This window comes from Leucopleurus acutus, assembly GCF_964270905.1.
Source record: "Leucopleurus acutus genome assembly, chromosome: 4".
Classification (NCBI taxonomy): domain Eukaryota; kingdom Metazoa; phylum Chordata; class Mammalia; order Artiodactyla; family Delphinidae; genus Leucopleurus; species Leucopleurus acutus.
The window spans coordinates 137,672,614-137,688,462 of NC_139146.1; the positions used below are offsets into that span (position 1 = coordinate 137,672,614).

The 15,849-nt window shown below is 43.5% G+C and overlaps 1 protein-coding gene across 3 annotated transcripts in view; it reads right to left on the minus strand.

Annotated features, from left to right (window-relative positions):
• NFKB1 (nuclear factor kappa B subunit 1) overlaps positions 1–15,849 on the minus strand; it is a 121,987-nt gene that overhangs the window by 8,274 nt on the left and 97,864 nt on the right. For all 3 annotated transcript variants that reach the window (XM_082837658.1, XM_082837657.1, XM_082837656.1), the window contains 6 exons: positions 14,122–14,307; positions 12,802–12,943; positions 9,076–9,190; positions 2,222–2,423; positions 1,608–1,777; positions 1,170–1,272 (listed from right to left, as the gene is read on the minus strand). In XM_082837658.1, the coding sequence (XP_082693784.1) occupies positions 1,170–1,272; positions 1,608–1,777; positions 2,222–2,423; positions 9,076–9,190; positions 12,802–12,943; positions 14,122–14,307 (918 nt within the window). The remainder of the gene's footprint in view (positions 1–1,169; positions 1,273–1,607; positions 1,778–2,221; positions 2,424–9,075; positions 9,191–12,801; positions 12,944–14,121; positions 14,308–15,849) is intronic.

Sequence of the window (15,849 nt, forward strand, 5' to 3'; positions counted from 1 at the left end):
TCTGAAGGCCTTTCTTAATTATAACCAGTGACTCGCCACACTATTCATCCACACTGCAATCATCGTCTCTTGTTCACGGGAACGTCAACTTGACAAAGGAGGAAAGAAAAGGCTGCTGCTTATTCGGGATGTGATGTCAGAAAAATGTAGTGCTGCCAAAGAAAAGGTTCTCATATTTTTCTGGCCTCAGTTTTTTTTAGAAGGTATTTAATCTTCTCTTTTCTTGAATTTGTGAAGCATTTATTTTCTAAAAAAAATTTAATAACCTCTGAGGTAAATCACATAGGCCAGGACAGGCTTGAGATACCAATTCCATTAAACATTTTTTGAGGTTCTAAATACACAAGGCAGTAGAGATTCAAGGATGAGCAGGAATAATTTTTTCTATATTTCACAGGAAGAGAGGACTGAATTGGAATAACACCTTCAAATCCTTGAGCAAAACAGGGGACAGAAACACAGCAGAGAGAATGGAGTCTGGAAGTTCAGGGTGACGAGGTGTGACTCACAGCTCTGCCCCTTACTGGGGCCCTGGGACCGGGATGCAGAAGTCTCTCTAGTCTGTTTCCTTGGCTATAAAATGGGACTAATAATGGGCTTTGTCTCAAAGGGTTATTGTGGATTAAGTAAGACTAGATGAGACAGTGCATGTGGAGTGCCTATAGCCCAACAGCCCAACAGCACCTAGCGATGTTTAGTGCCTGGTACATGACAGTACTCAACACACCGCCCACTTGTTTTTTCCTATTACTCTGGCTTCTCAGGGACCTTTCTTGCAAAAGGAAGTCTTTAAATCATTTCTTATACCAATAAACTTTTCCTTCTGAGGACTTATGACATGACCTGAGGTGGATACTGCTCCGAATTCTACAAGGAATTCGATTCAACGTTAAGAGCTCTTGTCATGGGAGTCAATGAAGACAACCCACATCCAAAACAAACAGGTGAACTGGAGAGTAAAAACTAACGTGACTGTCAGCACGAAGCCCAGGATTACTAGTCCAAACAGTGCCTCTACGGCAGTTGAATGTGATTTGCCAGAGAACTTTTATTTACTTGTGCCTTTCCGCAGCGGGTCTGTGGCTTAAGAAGGTGGCATGGCTGCTCTACTGAGGCTGGGTTTGCATTCCTGATGACATTTTCCATCACCGACCGCCAGGCTCCCTTACCTGCTGCCTTGAGAAGAGCTGCCAGCCTCGTGGACCCTCTCCCAGCTGCTATGTGCAGGGGTGTAGTTCCGTCATAGGTGGTGCTGTCTACATGGGCATCACCCTAAAATCCCCCCACAGAAAAGGGTTAGTCCAAGGTTCTCTCGCCCTTTTGTCCCCGCCTCCCCCTGTCTGCATGGCTCCCCGGGTCATATTACCAGCCCTGTTGCTATTTTGGGCAGGCTCTGCCATTGAAGAAATCCCCAGTTAGAAATAACCAGGCAAGGGATGCCGGGAGAGCCTGAGCTGCTATTCTGAAGCGTCGAGTAGATAGGGTAGATGTTACAAAGGTGGAGCAGAATGTAGGGAGATAACCTGTTCGCGACATCATCCTTCGAAAAGATTTCCCCCAATCCCCTTTGGGAATTGAATGCAAAGGCAGGTAAGCGCATCCTTCACCTCCAGGAGCAGGCAGCCAGCCAAGGAGATGTTGTCGTGCTCCACGGCCAGATGCAGCGCCGTGCGCCCCGACTTCCGCTCCTGAGCGTTGACGTCAGCCCCTGCGCCCATGAGCAGCAGCAGGCACGGCAAGCTGTTACTCATCATGGCCTCGTGAATGGCGTTCAGACCTGCAGCCCAAGCACAGGCACGGTCACGGGGAGGGAAGGCTGTCGGGGGTCAGCATGTCGAGTGCCGACAGAATCTCTCCTTCAGACAGTCTTTACAGGTGCTGTAAGTCAGTTATTCTGCATGTAAACCCAGACTCCTTTCACGTTCTCAGGAGACACTGAGAGCACATAAACATTCTCCGAATAACGGATGCTTTCTACATACCAAGACTGGTGTTTGCTCAGGCCTTTGCTTTTTCCTCCTACTGACTGACTATTCCAAATGATCTTTAAAGGAATTAGCTACAGCCAGCAATGGAAATTTCCGTAAGAGATGATGAATTCTAAGTGATTAAGGAAAGCACTTTGGGGTGCCAATCAAATAACACACATTTACCAGAGAGCTACTTTTTGTGTAGAAAGCAGACAGAGAGGGTTACACCACGATGTGTGACTGTCTCTTACCTTCCCCGTTGGGGTGGTTGATAAGTTGTGCTGCCTTCTTGTGCTTGAGTAAAATGCTGAGAATTTCATCGTGTCCTCCTTTGGCAGCCAGGTGCAAAGCAGAGTTACCCGAGCGGTCCAGAAGGGTGAGGTCGGCCCCAGCCCTCAGCAGGTCCTCCACCACAGCCTCCTGCCTGGTGATCACTGCCAAGTGCAAGGGTGTCTGGCGAGAACAGGCAGAAGATGACACTGGTCAGCGGCATACTTGTAACCCACAGGCTTATGAGCTGTGACTGCAATAGGTGGAGTCATGAGGGGCCGTTTCTCATTCCCAGATTAACTTCTCACCTTTGCAAATGAGTTACTCTCTGTTCCACATCATATGCTAATGAAGTATTGGGATGGCCAAAAAAGTGCCTTTGGTTTTTAAAGTAAAAACAAAAGACACATTTTTCATTTTCGCCAAGAACTTTATTGAACAACGTATTCACCCTTTTGTTCCACTACCTTCTGCCATTTTTCAGGCAACTTCATAATTCCATCTTCCCAAAACTTTTTTTTTTTTTTTTTTTGCAGTACGCGGGCCTCTCACTGTTGTGGCCTCTCCCGTTGCGGAGCACAGGCTCTGGACGCGCAGGCTCAGTGGCCATGGCTCACAGGCCCAGCTGCTCCGCGGCATGTGGGATCTTCCTGGACCGGGGCGCGAACCCGCGTCCCCTGCATCAGCAGACGGACTCTCAACCACTGCGCCACCAGGGAAACCCTATCTTCCCAAAACTTTTTTATCTTTTTGCACAAAGAACTGTTCCAGGTGCCTTTTACAGTCTTCCAGGTAACTGAAATTTTTTCCATTAAGAGAATTTTGTAAAGACCGAAATGAAATCTGAAGGTGTAATGTCTGGTGAATACGGCGGATGAATCAGAACTTCCCGGCCATGCTGTAACAGTTTTTGCCTGGTCATCAAAGAAACATGCGGTCTTGCGTTATCCTGATGGAAGATTATGCGTTTTCTGTTGACTAATTCTGGACGCTTTTAGTCAAGTGCTGCTTTCAGTTGGTCTAACTGGGAGCAGTACTTGTTGGAATTAATCGTTTGGTTTTCCAGAAGGAGCTCATAACAGAGGACTCCCTTCCAATTTCACCATATACACAACATCACCTTCTCTGGATGAAGACTGGCCTTTGGTGTGGTTGGTGGTGTTCATTTCACTTGCCCCACGATCTCTTCCATTCCACATTATTGTACAGTATCCACTTTTCATCACCTGTCACAATTTGTTTTAAAAATGGAACGTTTTTGTTACGTTTAAGTAGAGAATCGCATGCAGAAATAGGGTCAAGAAGGTTTTTTCCCCGCTTAACATGGAACCGAAACATCAAAGTGACTGACGTAACCTAGCTGGTGCACATGATTTTCAGAGCTTGATTTGGATGTTCTGAGTATGTCGGCTATCTCCCTAGTGGTATAACGGTGATCGTTCTCAATTAATGTCTCGATTTGATTGCTGTCAACTTCAACTGGTCTACCAGACCGCAGAGCATCGTCCAGTGAGAAATCTCCAGCACGAAACTTCGCAAACCACTTCTGACACGTTCAATCAGTCACAGCACCTTCTCCATACACTGCACAAATCTTTTGTGTTTCAGTTGCGTTTTTACCTTTCTTGAAATAATAAAGCATAACAGGCCGAAAATGTTTTCTTTCCATCTTCAATATTAAAATGGCTACACAAAAAAATCACCCATTTTGGGAAGTCTTTTTTTAAATGCATGCTGATATGACAGCTGTCACATACAGTCTAACAAAATTGTTTTGAATGAAGCTAAAGACAACCAAGTGTTGTGAGAGAGAGCCGTCTTACGGAAAAAACCGAACGAACCTTTTGGCCAATCCAATATATATACTGGACTAATATTTAGTCGTTCAATTATCAAGATTAGTTTTTATATTTACAATTCTTAATAGCTTTCTTGTTTCTCACTACAGCCAAGTGATTGTTGATATGTTAACTCATCTATTAGTAAATTTACTTTTCTTGAATTTCTAGTCGTCTACCTTCAGCTGAAAAATCATATGTTAACAAATCAACTCAAGGCTATGGTTTTACTGAAGAAGTTTAAATAAACTGCCCGATAGAAACCAATTAACAAAGGTGCTGTCATTCTATACTGACATGGAAAAAAAATGTGCTAAATTAAAAACTACTGTTCCGTGGACTGGCTCCATGAGACCAATCGATAGAACTCTGCCACCCCCATTTTAGAGGATTCTCAAAGTCATACTAGGACCAGAGAACTACCTCTCACTAAGAGGGCTCGGATGGACAAACAAGCTGAGTTGCTGACACCTAATAAGTGTGTAAACAGTCCGTTTGATTACGCTGCCCACGAAGCAGTACCTCAGTGAATGCAAATGAGATGTTTTGAAAACTGTGTTTTCAAAATCAGTTAAGACAGACACAATCATGGAAGTATCTTTCAAAGAACCGAGGCCACTGACACAGAACAGCAATGTATTTTTATACAAATCAGTCTATTTCACAGAAGCCTGTGAAATCCAGCCTGTCTAGTGACAATTTGCCTAAACTTTCCTTCTCAGTAAGCAGTTAGTGGCTGTAGCAGTGACAACAGGTGGGCCACCGACATCCTGGCCGGGGCATGGCACACGTAAACAGGATGAAAGATGCTTGTGCTGCCTAAGTCTCATTACAGTGATTACTTTTTTTTATAATTAATTAATTAATTTTTGGCTGTGTTGGGCTTTGTTGCTGCGTGCGGGCTTTCTTTAGTTGCGGCGAGTGGGGTCTACTCTTCGTTGTGGTGCGTGGGCTTCTCATTGCAGTGGCTTCTCTTGTTGCGGAGCATGGGCTCTAGGTGCGCGGGCTCCAGTAGTTGTGGCACACGGGCTTGGTAGTTGCGGCTCGCGGGCTCTAGAGCTTAGGCTCGTAGTTGTGGCGCACGGGCTTAGTTGCTCCGCGGCGTGTGGGATCTTCCCAGACCAGGGATCGAACCTGTGTCCCCTGCATTGGCAGGCGGATTCTTAACCACTGCACCACCAGGGAAGCTGCTACAGTGATTATTTAATATAACAGAAACGGATTTTTTTTCTAAATTTCCACTCTCACCCTTATTTTTTTAATCCCTTAGAACTATATCCTGGCTTGAAATGAATCATGTCCTCAGAACTTTAGACATTGTAGCCAAGAGCCTTCCTCTCAAAAAATAAATAAGTAAATAAAAGCTGTGTTTATAATCAGATATGTTATTTGGGGAGATGGGAAAAGGAAAGAGAACGATACTGGAAAAAAGATCTGAAATCACATGATACCATTCAGAGATTTAAAATTATCTGTAGTTTCAATATAAGTTTCATATCATACAAAATCTCTTACCATGAGTAAAAAAAATTTTTTTAAGTTTTTTTTCCTATGATCCCATGAAGGTTTTCTATGACATTTTAGGCTTTAGATCTTAAACCCCAGGATTATATCTTAAGCAGTTACACAATGTAGGAATCCAGGCACTTTTCATGCCATGCCTGCTGGCATATGGACTTATGCAGACATTCTGCAGAGCCAAGTACACAAATGCCCCAGCAATCCCACTCCTGTCTGTGTATCTGACACAAATCCACAAGGGCACATGGGTGAGACTCTTCACTGAAGTACTGTCTGTGCAGGTAGGAAGAGAGAAGCTGGTTCAGTGTCCACTGTTGGGGAACAGGTACATAACAGGTGGAAGATGTAAACTATGGGATCCTCTTCAGGAGTAGAAACAAGGAACTAGCTGTACACACAGGTGCGTGGATAAATCGCATAAGCAGTGAAGGCAGAAATATAGTGACATGTAGCACAGAGCCACTTATGCAATTAAAAGATACGTGCATGGGGCTTCCCTAGTGGCGCAGTGGTTGAGAGTCCGCCTGCTGAGGCAGGGGACGCGGGTTCGTGCCCCAGTCCGGGAGGATCCCACATGCCGCGGAGCAGCTGGGCCCGTGAGCCATGGCCGCCGAGCCTGCGCGTCCAGAGCCTGTGCTCCGCAATGGGAGAGGCCACAACAGTGAGAGGCCCGCAGAATGCAAAAAAAAAAAAAAAAAAAAAAAATACGTGCATGAAGAACTATATGGACACACACAAATGAGTGCGTGTAAAACTGATGAAACCCAAATGAGATCAGTGAATTCTATCAAGGTCAATTTCCTGGCTTTGATACTGGACAAGAGTTATGCAAGAAGTTACCACTGGGGAAACTGGGTGAGGGGTACGTGGGACTCCTGGTACATTTTTTTTTTTTTGGTAACCGCCTATGAATCTATAATTGTATTTAAAATTTAAGAAAAAGGTTTATGCAAATCAGGAGCAGTATGTATAATATAATGTGGACTGTGTGTAAGGATATACTAAAATATCTGTCTATTTAAAGTTATATATATTTTTATGTAACCAATACCTGGGAAAATACTTATAAACACAATAGTTATATTTGGGAGTGGGGCTGGGAGACGTACATGCTGCCAGGGAGGGTAACCTTGATTCTCTAATGTATATCCTTATGTACTATTTTAAAAACTATGAATACATATTATATTTATAATAATTAGAAACATTAAACAATACATGCACAAAAACCCCACTAATGTTTTACAGGAACATATGCAAATAAAACAGTTGCTATCACACACACTGGAGTTGTTGTTTATGTTGTGGGGAGGGAAATGGGAGAGGAAAAGAGGGTTTAAAGGGAACAGGTTTCAGAAGTATTTTCAGAAAAATCTTAACCCTATGCACTTGGATTATTTTGAGTGTGTCTTTCTCTAGAGGGTGGGTGGCAGAGAGATTTGATCGTGACAGATGGCCACAGAAATGTACTAAGATTAGTGAAAGGTATTCTGGGAGAATGTTTAAGACAATTGCCAAATAATCCACATTACTTAGGGAACTAATTTCCCATCATGAATAGCTAAGAGAAAACCTTTACAACAGATAAATGAAAGTCTAAATCTTAGTGGGTTTCTAGTTCTCAAATAAAAGTTGCCATTGGGTGTGTGTGTAAGACCTAAAAGGCAAACCAGGGGGATCCCGAATCCTTGCCCATCAGTGAGAACAATGTAAGGTGGGGAAAACGGACCTGCATTCTCCTGAGACTCCCCAAATCAGAAGGCACACAAGTGTCAGAGGTGGTGGTTTGAGAGTTTTTGTCTCCAGCACACTGGAGAGTCTCAATATATGTACCCAAATGATACAGTAAGGAGTCTGGCACATAATACATCACAACTACTAATATCCTGTTGTGCGGTGTCCTTTGCAGGTCCTATTTATAAACAGAAAAACAAGCAATTCCTTCAATCTGACCTCCAGGCAGTGAAGTTAAGCTGCCTTCGAAAGGAGGACTGAGAAGTGACAACATCCCATTTCTAGTTTTATTTGTACACTTGGGATGGTGAAAATGGACAATCAGTCCAAAAGCCTGCGAGAGTCAAGCTCTAAGGGCCAAATGACTTTCCAAATACCAGCAACACCCAAAATGGTATGAAAATCTGAAGAAGCTATCCTTTAAATATATGTCTAAAATTAGACCTCATCCTAGTTATTTTATGAGTCAGCGAAGAATCCCCAACTTCATTTTTCCTTTGATCTTAAGTATGACAGCCAAAGAAGAAGCCTAACGCCTTACATCCATTACTTTCCCTTATCGGGAAACACCTGTCCACAGATAAAAATCTATCGAGAGATACATGAAAACATTTCAGGACTTCTGCTTTGAGGAAATAAAAATGATTCACATCACCTGCTTTAAAAAGTTGAGAACTGGAACAGACACCTTTACTGTGTAAATAATTACGCATGATGGTTGTCTGTATTTTTAGAGTAAGGGATGTGCTTGAATCAGGCCTCCGAGCATACCACAGAGGCCAAGGAAGTTTGGGAAGTCACTCTGGTTCGTGTGAAGAGAAGGAGAAAACAGGAAAGCCGAGAAGGCGGCAAGACCAGGAGTCTGTAGAGAAGACTGACGGGGCCGGGGAAAGGCAGCAGGAAGAGAGAGTGCCCCGGGAGGGAGGAGGGAGCAGCTCTGGAGAGCGGAACCCTGCTCACGTCCTGCTTGTTTGGTCCCTTAGCCAGACAGGTTGGCCCAGGTCTGCCGGCTCCCTACATCCAGCATCCAGGCTTTGGTTCTGTCCAACAGTTTTAATCTCCTTTCCTCACCTGAAATCTGCATGTGCCCAACAGGCAGCCTCACTGAGTCTCCAGTCAACTCCCCTATCTGAAATATTTGAAGACCTCTGTAACAGAGGTCCTGAAGCTGCTTTTGAACCCACCTAATTTCTATGTAAACCTGATTTGGGCAAATCCCTTTGGTGTCCCCTGTTTTCTTCACCTTGAGCTTTCTGTTTCTGAAAGACACTTTTTCCTTCTCAAGCAACCTTTTTACCTTTCTGTATTCTGATTCAGCACCCTTCATTTGATATGCATTTAATCTAGATGCTGTCAACATGTTTAGCAGACTTCAAGATTCTTGTAAATCACTAGCTTTTCAAACTTAACTTTTTTCCAATTGCATTTTTTCTTGACAGATGTGACATATTTATTCTATGCTGGATCGACCGCTTTGGCAGATTTCTGAAGTTTAAAGTTTGCAGTCCCCCAGCAGGATGCTGAATTTCATTGTGGGGTGATTGCTATTACACCCACAGATCAAAGGATCCTAATTCATAAAAGAACATTCCCATGTAATGGGCTTTTAAGATATTACCTTCAGAGACATTTTGTTTTATTAGCTGTTAACGTTATATGCTACTGTTAAGAAACACGCGCGCACGCAAGCACGTACAAACGATGGATTTTTATACAGTTGTCTCCTCGATATTTCTGCTTACCTGGTAGAGATCATTTCTCATGTTGATAATTTCTTCAGAAATCAAGCCAGATGTGACTTCTAGCAGATCTCTCACAAGCTGAGCATGAAGGTGGATGATTGCTAAGTGTAAGACACTGCAACAAAAATATAGTGGCAATAATCAACTAGACTGTTCATGGAAAAAAAAAAAAAGATTCCCAAGGTAGGATTAGACTCCCAGACTGTATCTGGCTCTCATACCTAGTTTTCTTTGGCCCCCAAGTGTCTCGAATCTATGAAACATCTTGTATCCAAGGTGGGGAGGCTTTACTGCCTACTCATTTCCAGTACCTGCCTGCTCTCTGGTCTCTGGGGACATTCAGTTTGGACCCTTGAGGTGTAAAGGAACCCGGGCTTCGAGACAGAGAAACCTATGTTCAAATCCCAGCTCTGCCTCTGTGCCGTGCACTTTCTCCTCTGACTTTTCCCTGACTTACCCCGACACACAGGTGACGTGTGTAAAATGGCTGCACTAGGATCTGTTCAGAAGAGTGTAGATATCTCCCGTAGCTCTGCCACCTCCTCCCGAATACAGTGTGGTGGCTTTTTAAGATCTTCCTAGATCCCAAGAGGGGAGAATGGAGTCAGGCTCTTAACTATTGGGAGAAGACTCTAGACGCAAACTTCTGAGGGAACAATGTAACTGTATCTCTCCACCGACTTAGTCCCTCTGCCTGCAATGGTTTTGCTCCTCTTCTCTGCCTCAGCGGCACCTCTTTATCCTTCATATGCCAGTGCAAACCTTACATCCTTGGAGAAGACTTCCTCAACTTCCTAGGCAGAGCAAGCTGTCTCCCCTCAAGTTTACTGCTTGGTTGAGCGACTGCAGTTTGCTATACATCTTCCTCTCTGGCCTGTGATCCTCTCAGAGGCTGGTTCCCTCTGGGTCAGCCTTATAGCCCTGGCACACAGTTCAGGCACTAAAATAAGGATGACTGAACAAACTCAGGGCGAACGCTAATGAGGCTGAAAATATTGGCAGGTGCCAATCATCACTCGTAGGAACAATTTTTTTTAATTGTTAAGAAAACTTAAAATTAATTGGAAACGACTCAACAATAAAAAGTGGCTACTATTTGTTTAGAGCTTCTAATACCAGACCACACCAAGCACTTGACATACATTATCTGACTAATCACAACAATCTTATGAGGTAGGTGATATTATCCTTATTTTTCAGGTGATGAAAGTGAGACTTACGGGTATAACAGAACTCAATCCAGGTCGTATATTAAGTCCAGGACTGTCTTGCCCCAAAGCTATCTCTTAATCCCTTAAGCTCTCCTGCTTCAGGGGCACATGGGCACTGCTCTGTAGAGTTGCAGATGCACATGCAGGAGGATGAACCCTCCGAGGTATGGACAGGTTATGATGCAGAGCGCTCTGAGGATCCCAGGGAGGCAGTACATACGGGATTTGAGGCACAGGCTGGATTTTCTCTAAAGATATTAGGTGTCATTTTATTCAGGCCACCTTCTCGGAAGTAGCAAGTGTATATTACTTGGGATTAACATTGACTCAGGAGAGCCTGAAAAACTAAACTGTGACTTCGTTATGTGAGAGATTTTTTAAATGAATGATTTCAGGGTTTCAGCACTGTCGTTTGAACCGTAGGGCTGGAAGAAGACTGCTGAAAAGGGCCCGAAGTCTGACGCAGACGTGATGCACATGTACCAAGAAAAAGGTCGTACTTCAAAAACTGCCTAAAAATTTCCATGTGCAGCTCAGCACTTTGTAGCAGAAGCACATTCCCCCTCCCCCATAGATTTTCACACCCTCGTGGGAATTTCCCCAGTACCAGAAGCTTTTATTATTTTTTTTCTTCATTGTATTTTCTGTGATGACTAACGGCCACAGGATTCAGATTATTAGCTGAATGTGATAAACTCAGTGAAAACAAGGGACTGAGCTGTGAGGCCAAAAGCTATCCCTTGTCTATATTCTCACCAGGACTCCGCTTTGGTCTCCCCAGGTCTCACCCCTCTGGCCTCCAGCTGCGACAAGCCTCGCAGGCCTGCTTGCGTGAGTATGTTTGGGGTCCAGGGCGGGGACTCTAAGGGTTCATCTCCTGCTTGGGCAGGGAAAGCCACCTCCCCAGCCTCTCCACATGCATCCAGGTCCTTACACACGTCTATACCTTCCCCTCAGTGCCCTCACCTGAATGCATGTGCCTGTGTCCCTTTCCACAATCCTCCCTTCGCACACCAGCAGTCCCTTTCTAACTCACCTATGCTCGTCTTTCTTAGGCTCATCAGCAGGTCCCTAAAAAAGTCACCTGAAATGCTACTGTCCTGTCTTGGTTAACTGCTTTCTCTTGTGGTTATATGCTATTGAATGCTAAATGGATTATTTAACCCTGTAAAAAACATTCTGCTGTTCATGACTTTACACAAAGAAGGCGGTACCGGTTCCTCTCGTACTGTATTAACGAGGCCAGTGGTTACACCACATCCTTGGTTAAGCTGCAAGGAATGAGAACAAAGGTCTCTGTCTGAAACCCTGAGGCTGGCACTTTCCTAAAGCATTTGGTTCAGTGTTTAAACTGAGGTTTAAAACGCAGCGCCCAAGAGCTCTTCCACAGAGAAGGATTTCTCATTGCTGACACTATTTTGGGAAGGTTTTAGATAAAGCACTTGACTTGGATTTGAGGGCTGCTGTCACTCGTTATTTTTATAGGCTTTTGAGATCATTTTAGAAGTCTCAATGAAAGGACTAGGAGAACCGTTTTAGAAAGAAGCCAGGTGTCTTTGCAAATACAAGCTCAGTAACAGCAGGAATGGGAAGCACGGTGCTTGGAATGTTAGACTCCCACACAATGCGGGTTAGAGCAGTCACAGGAGTCTGATTCCGTCACAGCCTGGTGACCGTCAACAGAGGCAGTAGAAGAGGAACCAGTAACTGGGAGAGCATGACAACGGCCTCCTAATGGTTTTGTTGCTGCTGTTGTGCTGTCTCTACTGGGCTTTTCCTTGAGAATATTATCATGACAAATATGCAGCGGGGATAACAAGCGCTTTAGGGATTTGGTAAGACCAAATTTTATTATATTATTCGAATAAATAAAGCAAATATTCTTATTCCAATGAACAAGTGCTTGTTTATTAAATATGATTCTAAATCATATTCCAACAAATCAAGCAGGGCTTTTCAAAAAGTACCATTCCCTATATACGCTACCAAACGTAAAACCGATAGCTAGTGGGAAGCAGCCGCATAGCACAGGGAGGTCAGCTCGGTGCTTTGTGACCACCTAGAGGGGTGGGATAGGGAGGGTGGGAGGGAAGGGAGACGCAAGAGGGAGGGGATATGGGGATATATGTATATGTATAGTTGTTTCACTTTGTTATACAGCAGAAACTAACACACCATTGTAAAGCAATTATACTTCAGTCAAGATGTTAAAAAAAAAAAAAAAAAAGTACCATTCCCCACACCCATCTTAGTTTTCTAGCCCAGAGTGCTGTACTCTTAGATGAGTATCCTGGCTATTTTAGAGCCCAAGAGGTGAGAGCCACAGGACAGGAGAAGGAGATTGTGCCACTGTGCCACTCAACCTTACTGACACATTATTTTCCTTGAGAGGGTGTTTCAGTTGCAGGACCCAATAACTTTGATCAATTCTTCTCATTTCTAGCCAGCATGCATACAATACTTTTCTCTCTTCGCCCCTTTAAAACAACCCTTGTTTGCAAAAGTCCTGACTTACCTGTCCCCATTCTCGTCCTGCACTGCAGTGAGATGGCGCTGGACAGCCAGCAGCATCTTCACATCTCCTGTCACTGCGTAGTCAAAAAGGGCATTGGCATGCTGCTTGGCAAGCTGCACAGCCTTCTCCAGAAAGAGGTTATCTGCAAGGCAGTGGATCACAATCACAGTTGAGTTTCACTCGACTTGCTCTACAGGAATGCCATGCTTGAGGCCACGACTGTCGGCATCAGTGTTCTGATACCCTGAGACACATCGACTTAGTGGAAAATGCTCCTTTTGGGGCTTCTGGGTTGTGCTCACTAGAAAAAGCACAGCTGGACATTGGCTCACTGACAAATATAGAGGCTGACCTCAAAAAAATCTGTCTACAGTTTGTTCAGGGAAAAGAAATTCAGAAGTTTCTGTTATCTTAAGGGGAACAATCAATCTCCAAATAATGTTAACTGGGTTTTGCCACAATTGTAAATAATCTCTTGGTGAAATAATCCTTCATGGGAGTCTTGAACGACTCTCTTGTTAGGCAAAAAGTGTCAAAAATCAGTCTCTGCCGCAGAGATACAGACTCTCCTAGAGCCATTGGTGTTTTTGTAAACTTTGCTTCCTGAAGGTCAACGGGAGGAAAACTGTGGCTTGCAGGTTAAATCCTGTGTGTGGCCTGCTTTTATACGGCCCCCTAGCTAAGCATGGTTCGTACATTTTTGAAGGGGTGTTGAAAAAAGAATATGCAATAGAAACCATATGTAGCCCACAGCTCTACATATTTACTATCTTTCTCTTACAGAAAAAGTCTTCCAAGGCATAATCTAGGATGACCTAGACCCATGACACATACTCTAATGGGTTCTGGTTCCAAATATGCACTGTCCCTCCTAATCCTAATTCTTCAAAGAAGGCATCAGGATAAAGGGAAAAGTCCTTATTTTCAGGCGAAATTCCACTTCAGTATGACAGTCGAGAGAAGGGAGACTGTCAAAGTTATGCAAACTGCTCTCTCTTAATCTGTGGTGGAAGTGATTTAGGTTATCTCTCGTGATACCCTAAAACTGCATGACGATGACTGGAGAAGCATATGTAAATTTATGTACTTTATATTCAAAGATAACACTGGGAAAGTGGAAATCCCAGTGTGAATAAAATAACCTGGCACATGCTTTTCAAAAGGCACACAGGGCTCTGAATAGCACGCTGAACTAGATGTTGATGTATCGCCTTGAGGTCAACAGAAAATAAACCTGTCTTCTGGAAATAGGTTGTCCACCTAGAACTGACCCACGCCCTCACCAAGCAGTACAGTGCAGTCCTCTGTGTGCTCACTCACCCTGGGAGCCGTGCTTCTCCTCCTTTACTCCTACTGAGTACGCCAGATGAGCCTCAGCGCCCCGCTTGCAGGACTCTTTATCTTGCTCGGTGGTCTCTGCTGCCTGCCCGGAGAGATTTATGGCCTCTCTGTCATCACTCTTGTCATAACCTTCAGGGTCATTTGCAGATGGGGTGTCTATGGTTCCTAAGATAAAAGCAAAAATTCAGCTTTTTTTCCTCAGTAAAATCTACTAATTAAGTTATAATTCACTGTTTCAGCAAAGGTCAGATAAAGGTAGGAGGCAGGGTTACTGCAAAGGGAAAAGAAAAACAATTTAAAATTCCTTTTAAAATGGTCATAAGTAACACGTTTTGGAGCTATTTTAAAGTCACTTTCAAAAAACTTTTTTTAAATTGAGGTATAACATTGTAATAATTTCAGGTGTGCAATATAATGACTCAGTCCTTGTACACACTGCACAATGATCACCACAGTAAGTCCAGTTAATGTCCATCAGCATATATAGTTACAAATTCTTTTTTCTTGGGATGAAAACTTATTTAAGACCTTAAAAAATTTTTTTTTTTACATTTCTAAAAATGTACACCTCATTCTGTTTATCTGTAAAGGAGAAAAATGAAATAAAGCTCTTCTAGGAATTGCAAGGAAGTGGAATTTTTAAAGTTCTTGAAAACAGAGCAGCTGTTTTTTTCCCTAATGCTCAAGCAGGTTGTGAAGATGTGATCTCAATTCATATTCTTTGGTGTGGGAGCTATCCAGTGCACTGTTTCTGATCACAATCTTTCAGGTCCTACTATGCTACCTGACAGCTACTATGAGAACACTGAGATTTTACAGGCAGACCTGGTTCAAATCCTGGTTCTGCCACTAACAGCTATGTACCTTCAGTGAGTGAATGATCATTTCTGAACCTTGGTGTGCTCTGTCTGTAAAATGAAGACACTAATATTTTCCTTACAGAGGAATCATAAAGATTACAGTTAAAACATGTAAAAGCACCTGACGTAAAACAGGTGTTGAAATACATGAGAAGACCTTGTTGTATTATTTCTTCAATGAGTACACTAAAATGGACATGTAATAGAAGTATGAACACATGATGTGACAACTGCTAATTAGGGGATGCATTTTTTTTTTGTTGTAAATTTATTTATTAATTTATTTTTGGCTGCACTGGGTCTTTGTTGTTGTGCGCGGGCTTTCTCTAGTTGTGGCGAGCAGGGGCTACTCATTGCGGTGCGTGGGCTTCTCATTGTGGTGGCTTCTCTTGTTGCGGAGCATGGGCTCTAGGCACGTGGGCTTCAGCAGTAGTGGCACGTGGGCTCAGCAGTTGTGGCTCACGTGCTCTAGAGCGCAGGCTCAGTAGTTGTGGCGCACGGGCTTAGCTGCTCTGCGGCCTGTGGGATCTTCCCGGACCAGGGCTTGAACCCGTGTCCCCTGCATTGGCAGGTGATTCTTAACCACTGTGCCACCAGGGAAGCCCCCAGGGGGATACATTTGATGAGAAAAGACCATCCCTATAAACCTCTAAGTGTCTTCAAAAGTGTAGTATTTAAGAAAAAAGAGAGAAAACAGCTAAGTTTGGTGACTTTTATGTTTGAATAGTCAAGTCTCTCCATATCCCTATTTAATGTTCTTTTCTTTCCCCTGTTCATGCCACGTACAAAGTAAATGTATAAATTTAAATATAGTATCAGGAACAGAATCTATACTCTCCACAGGAAA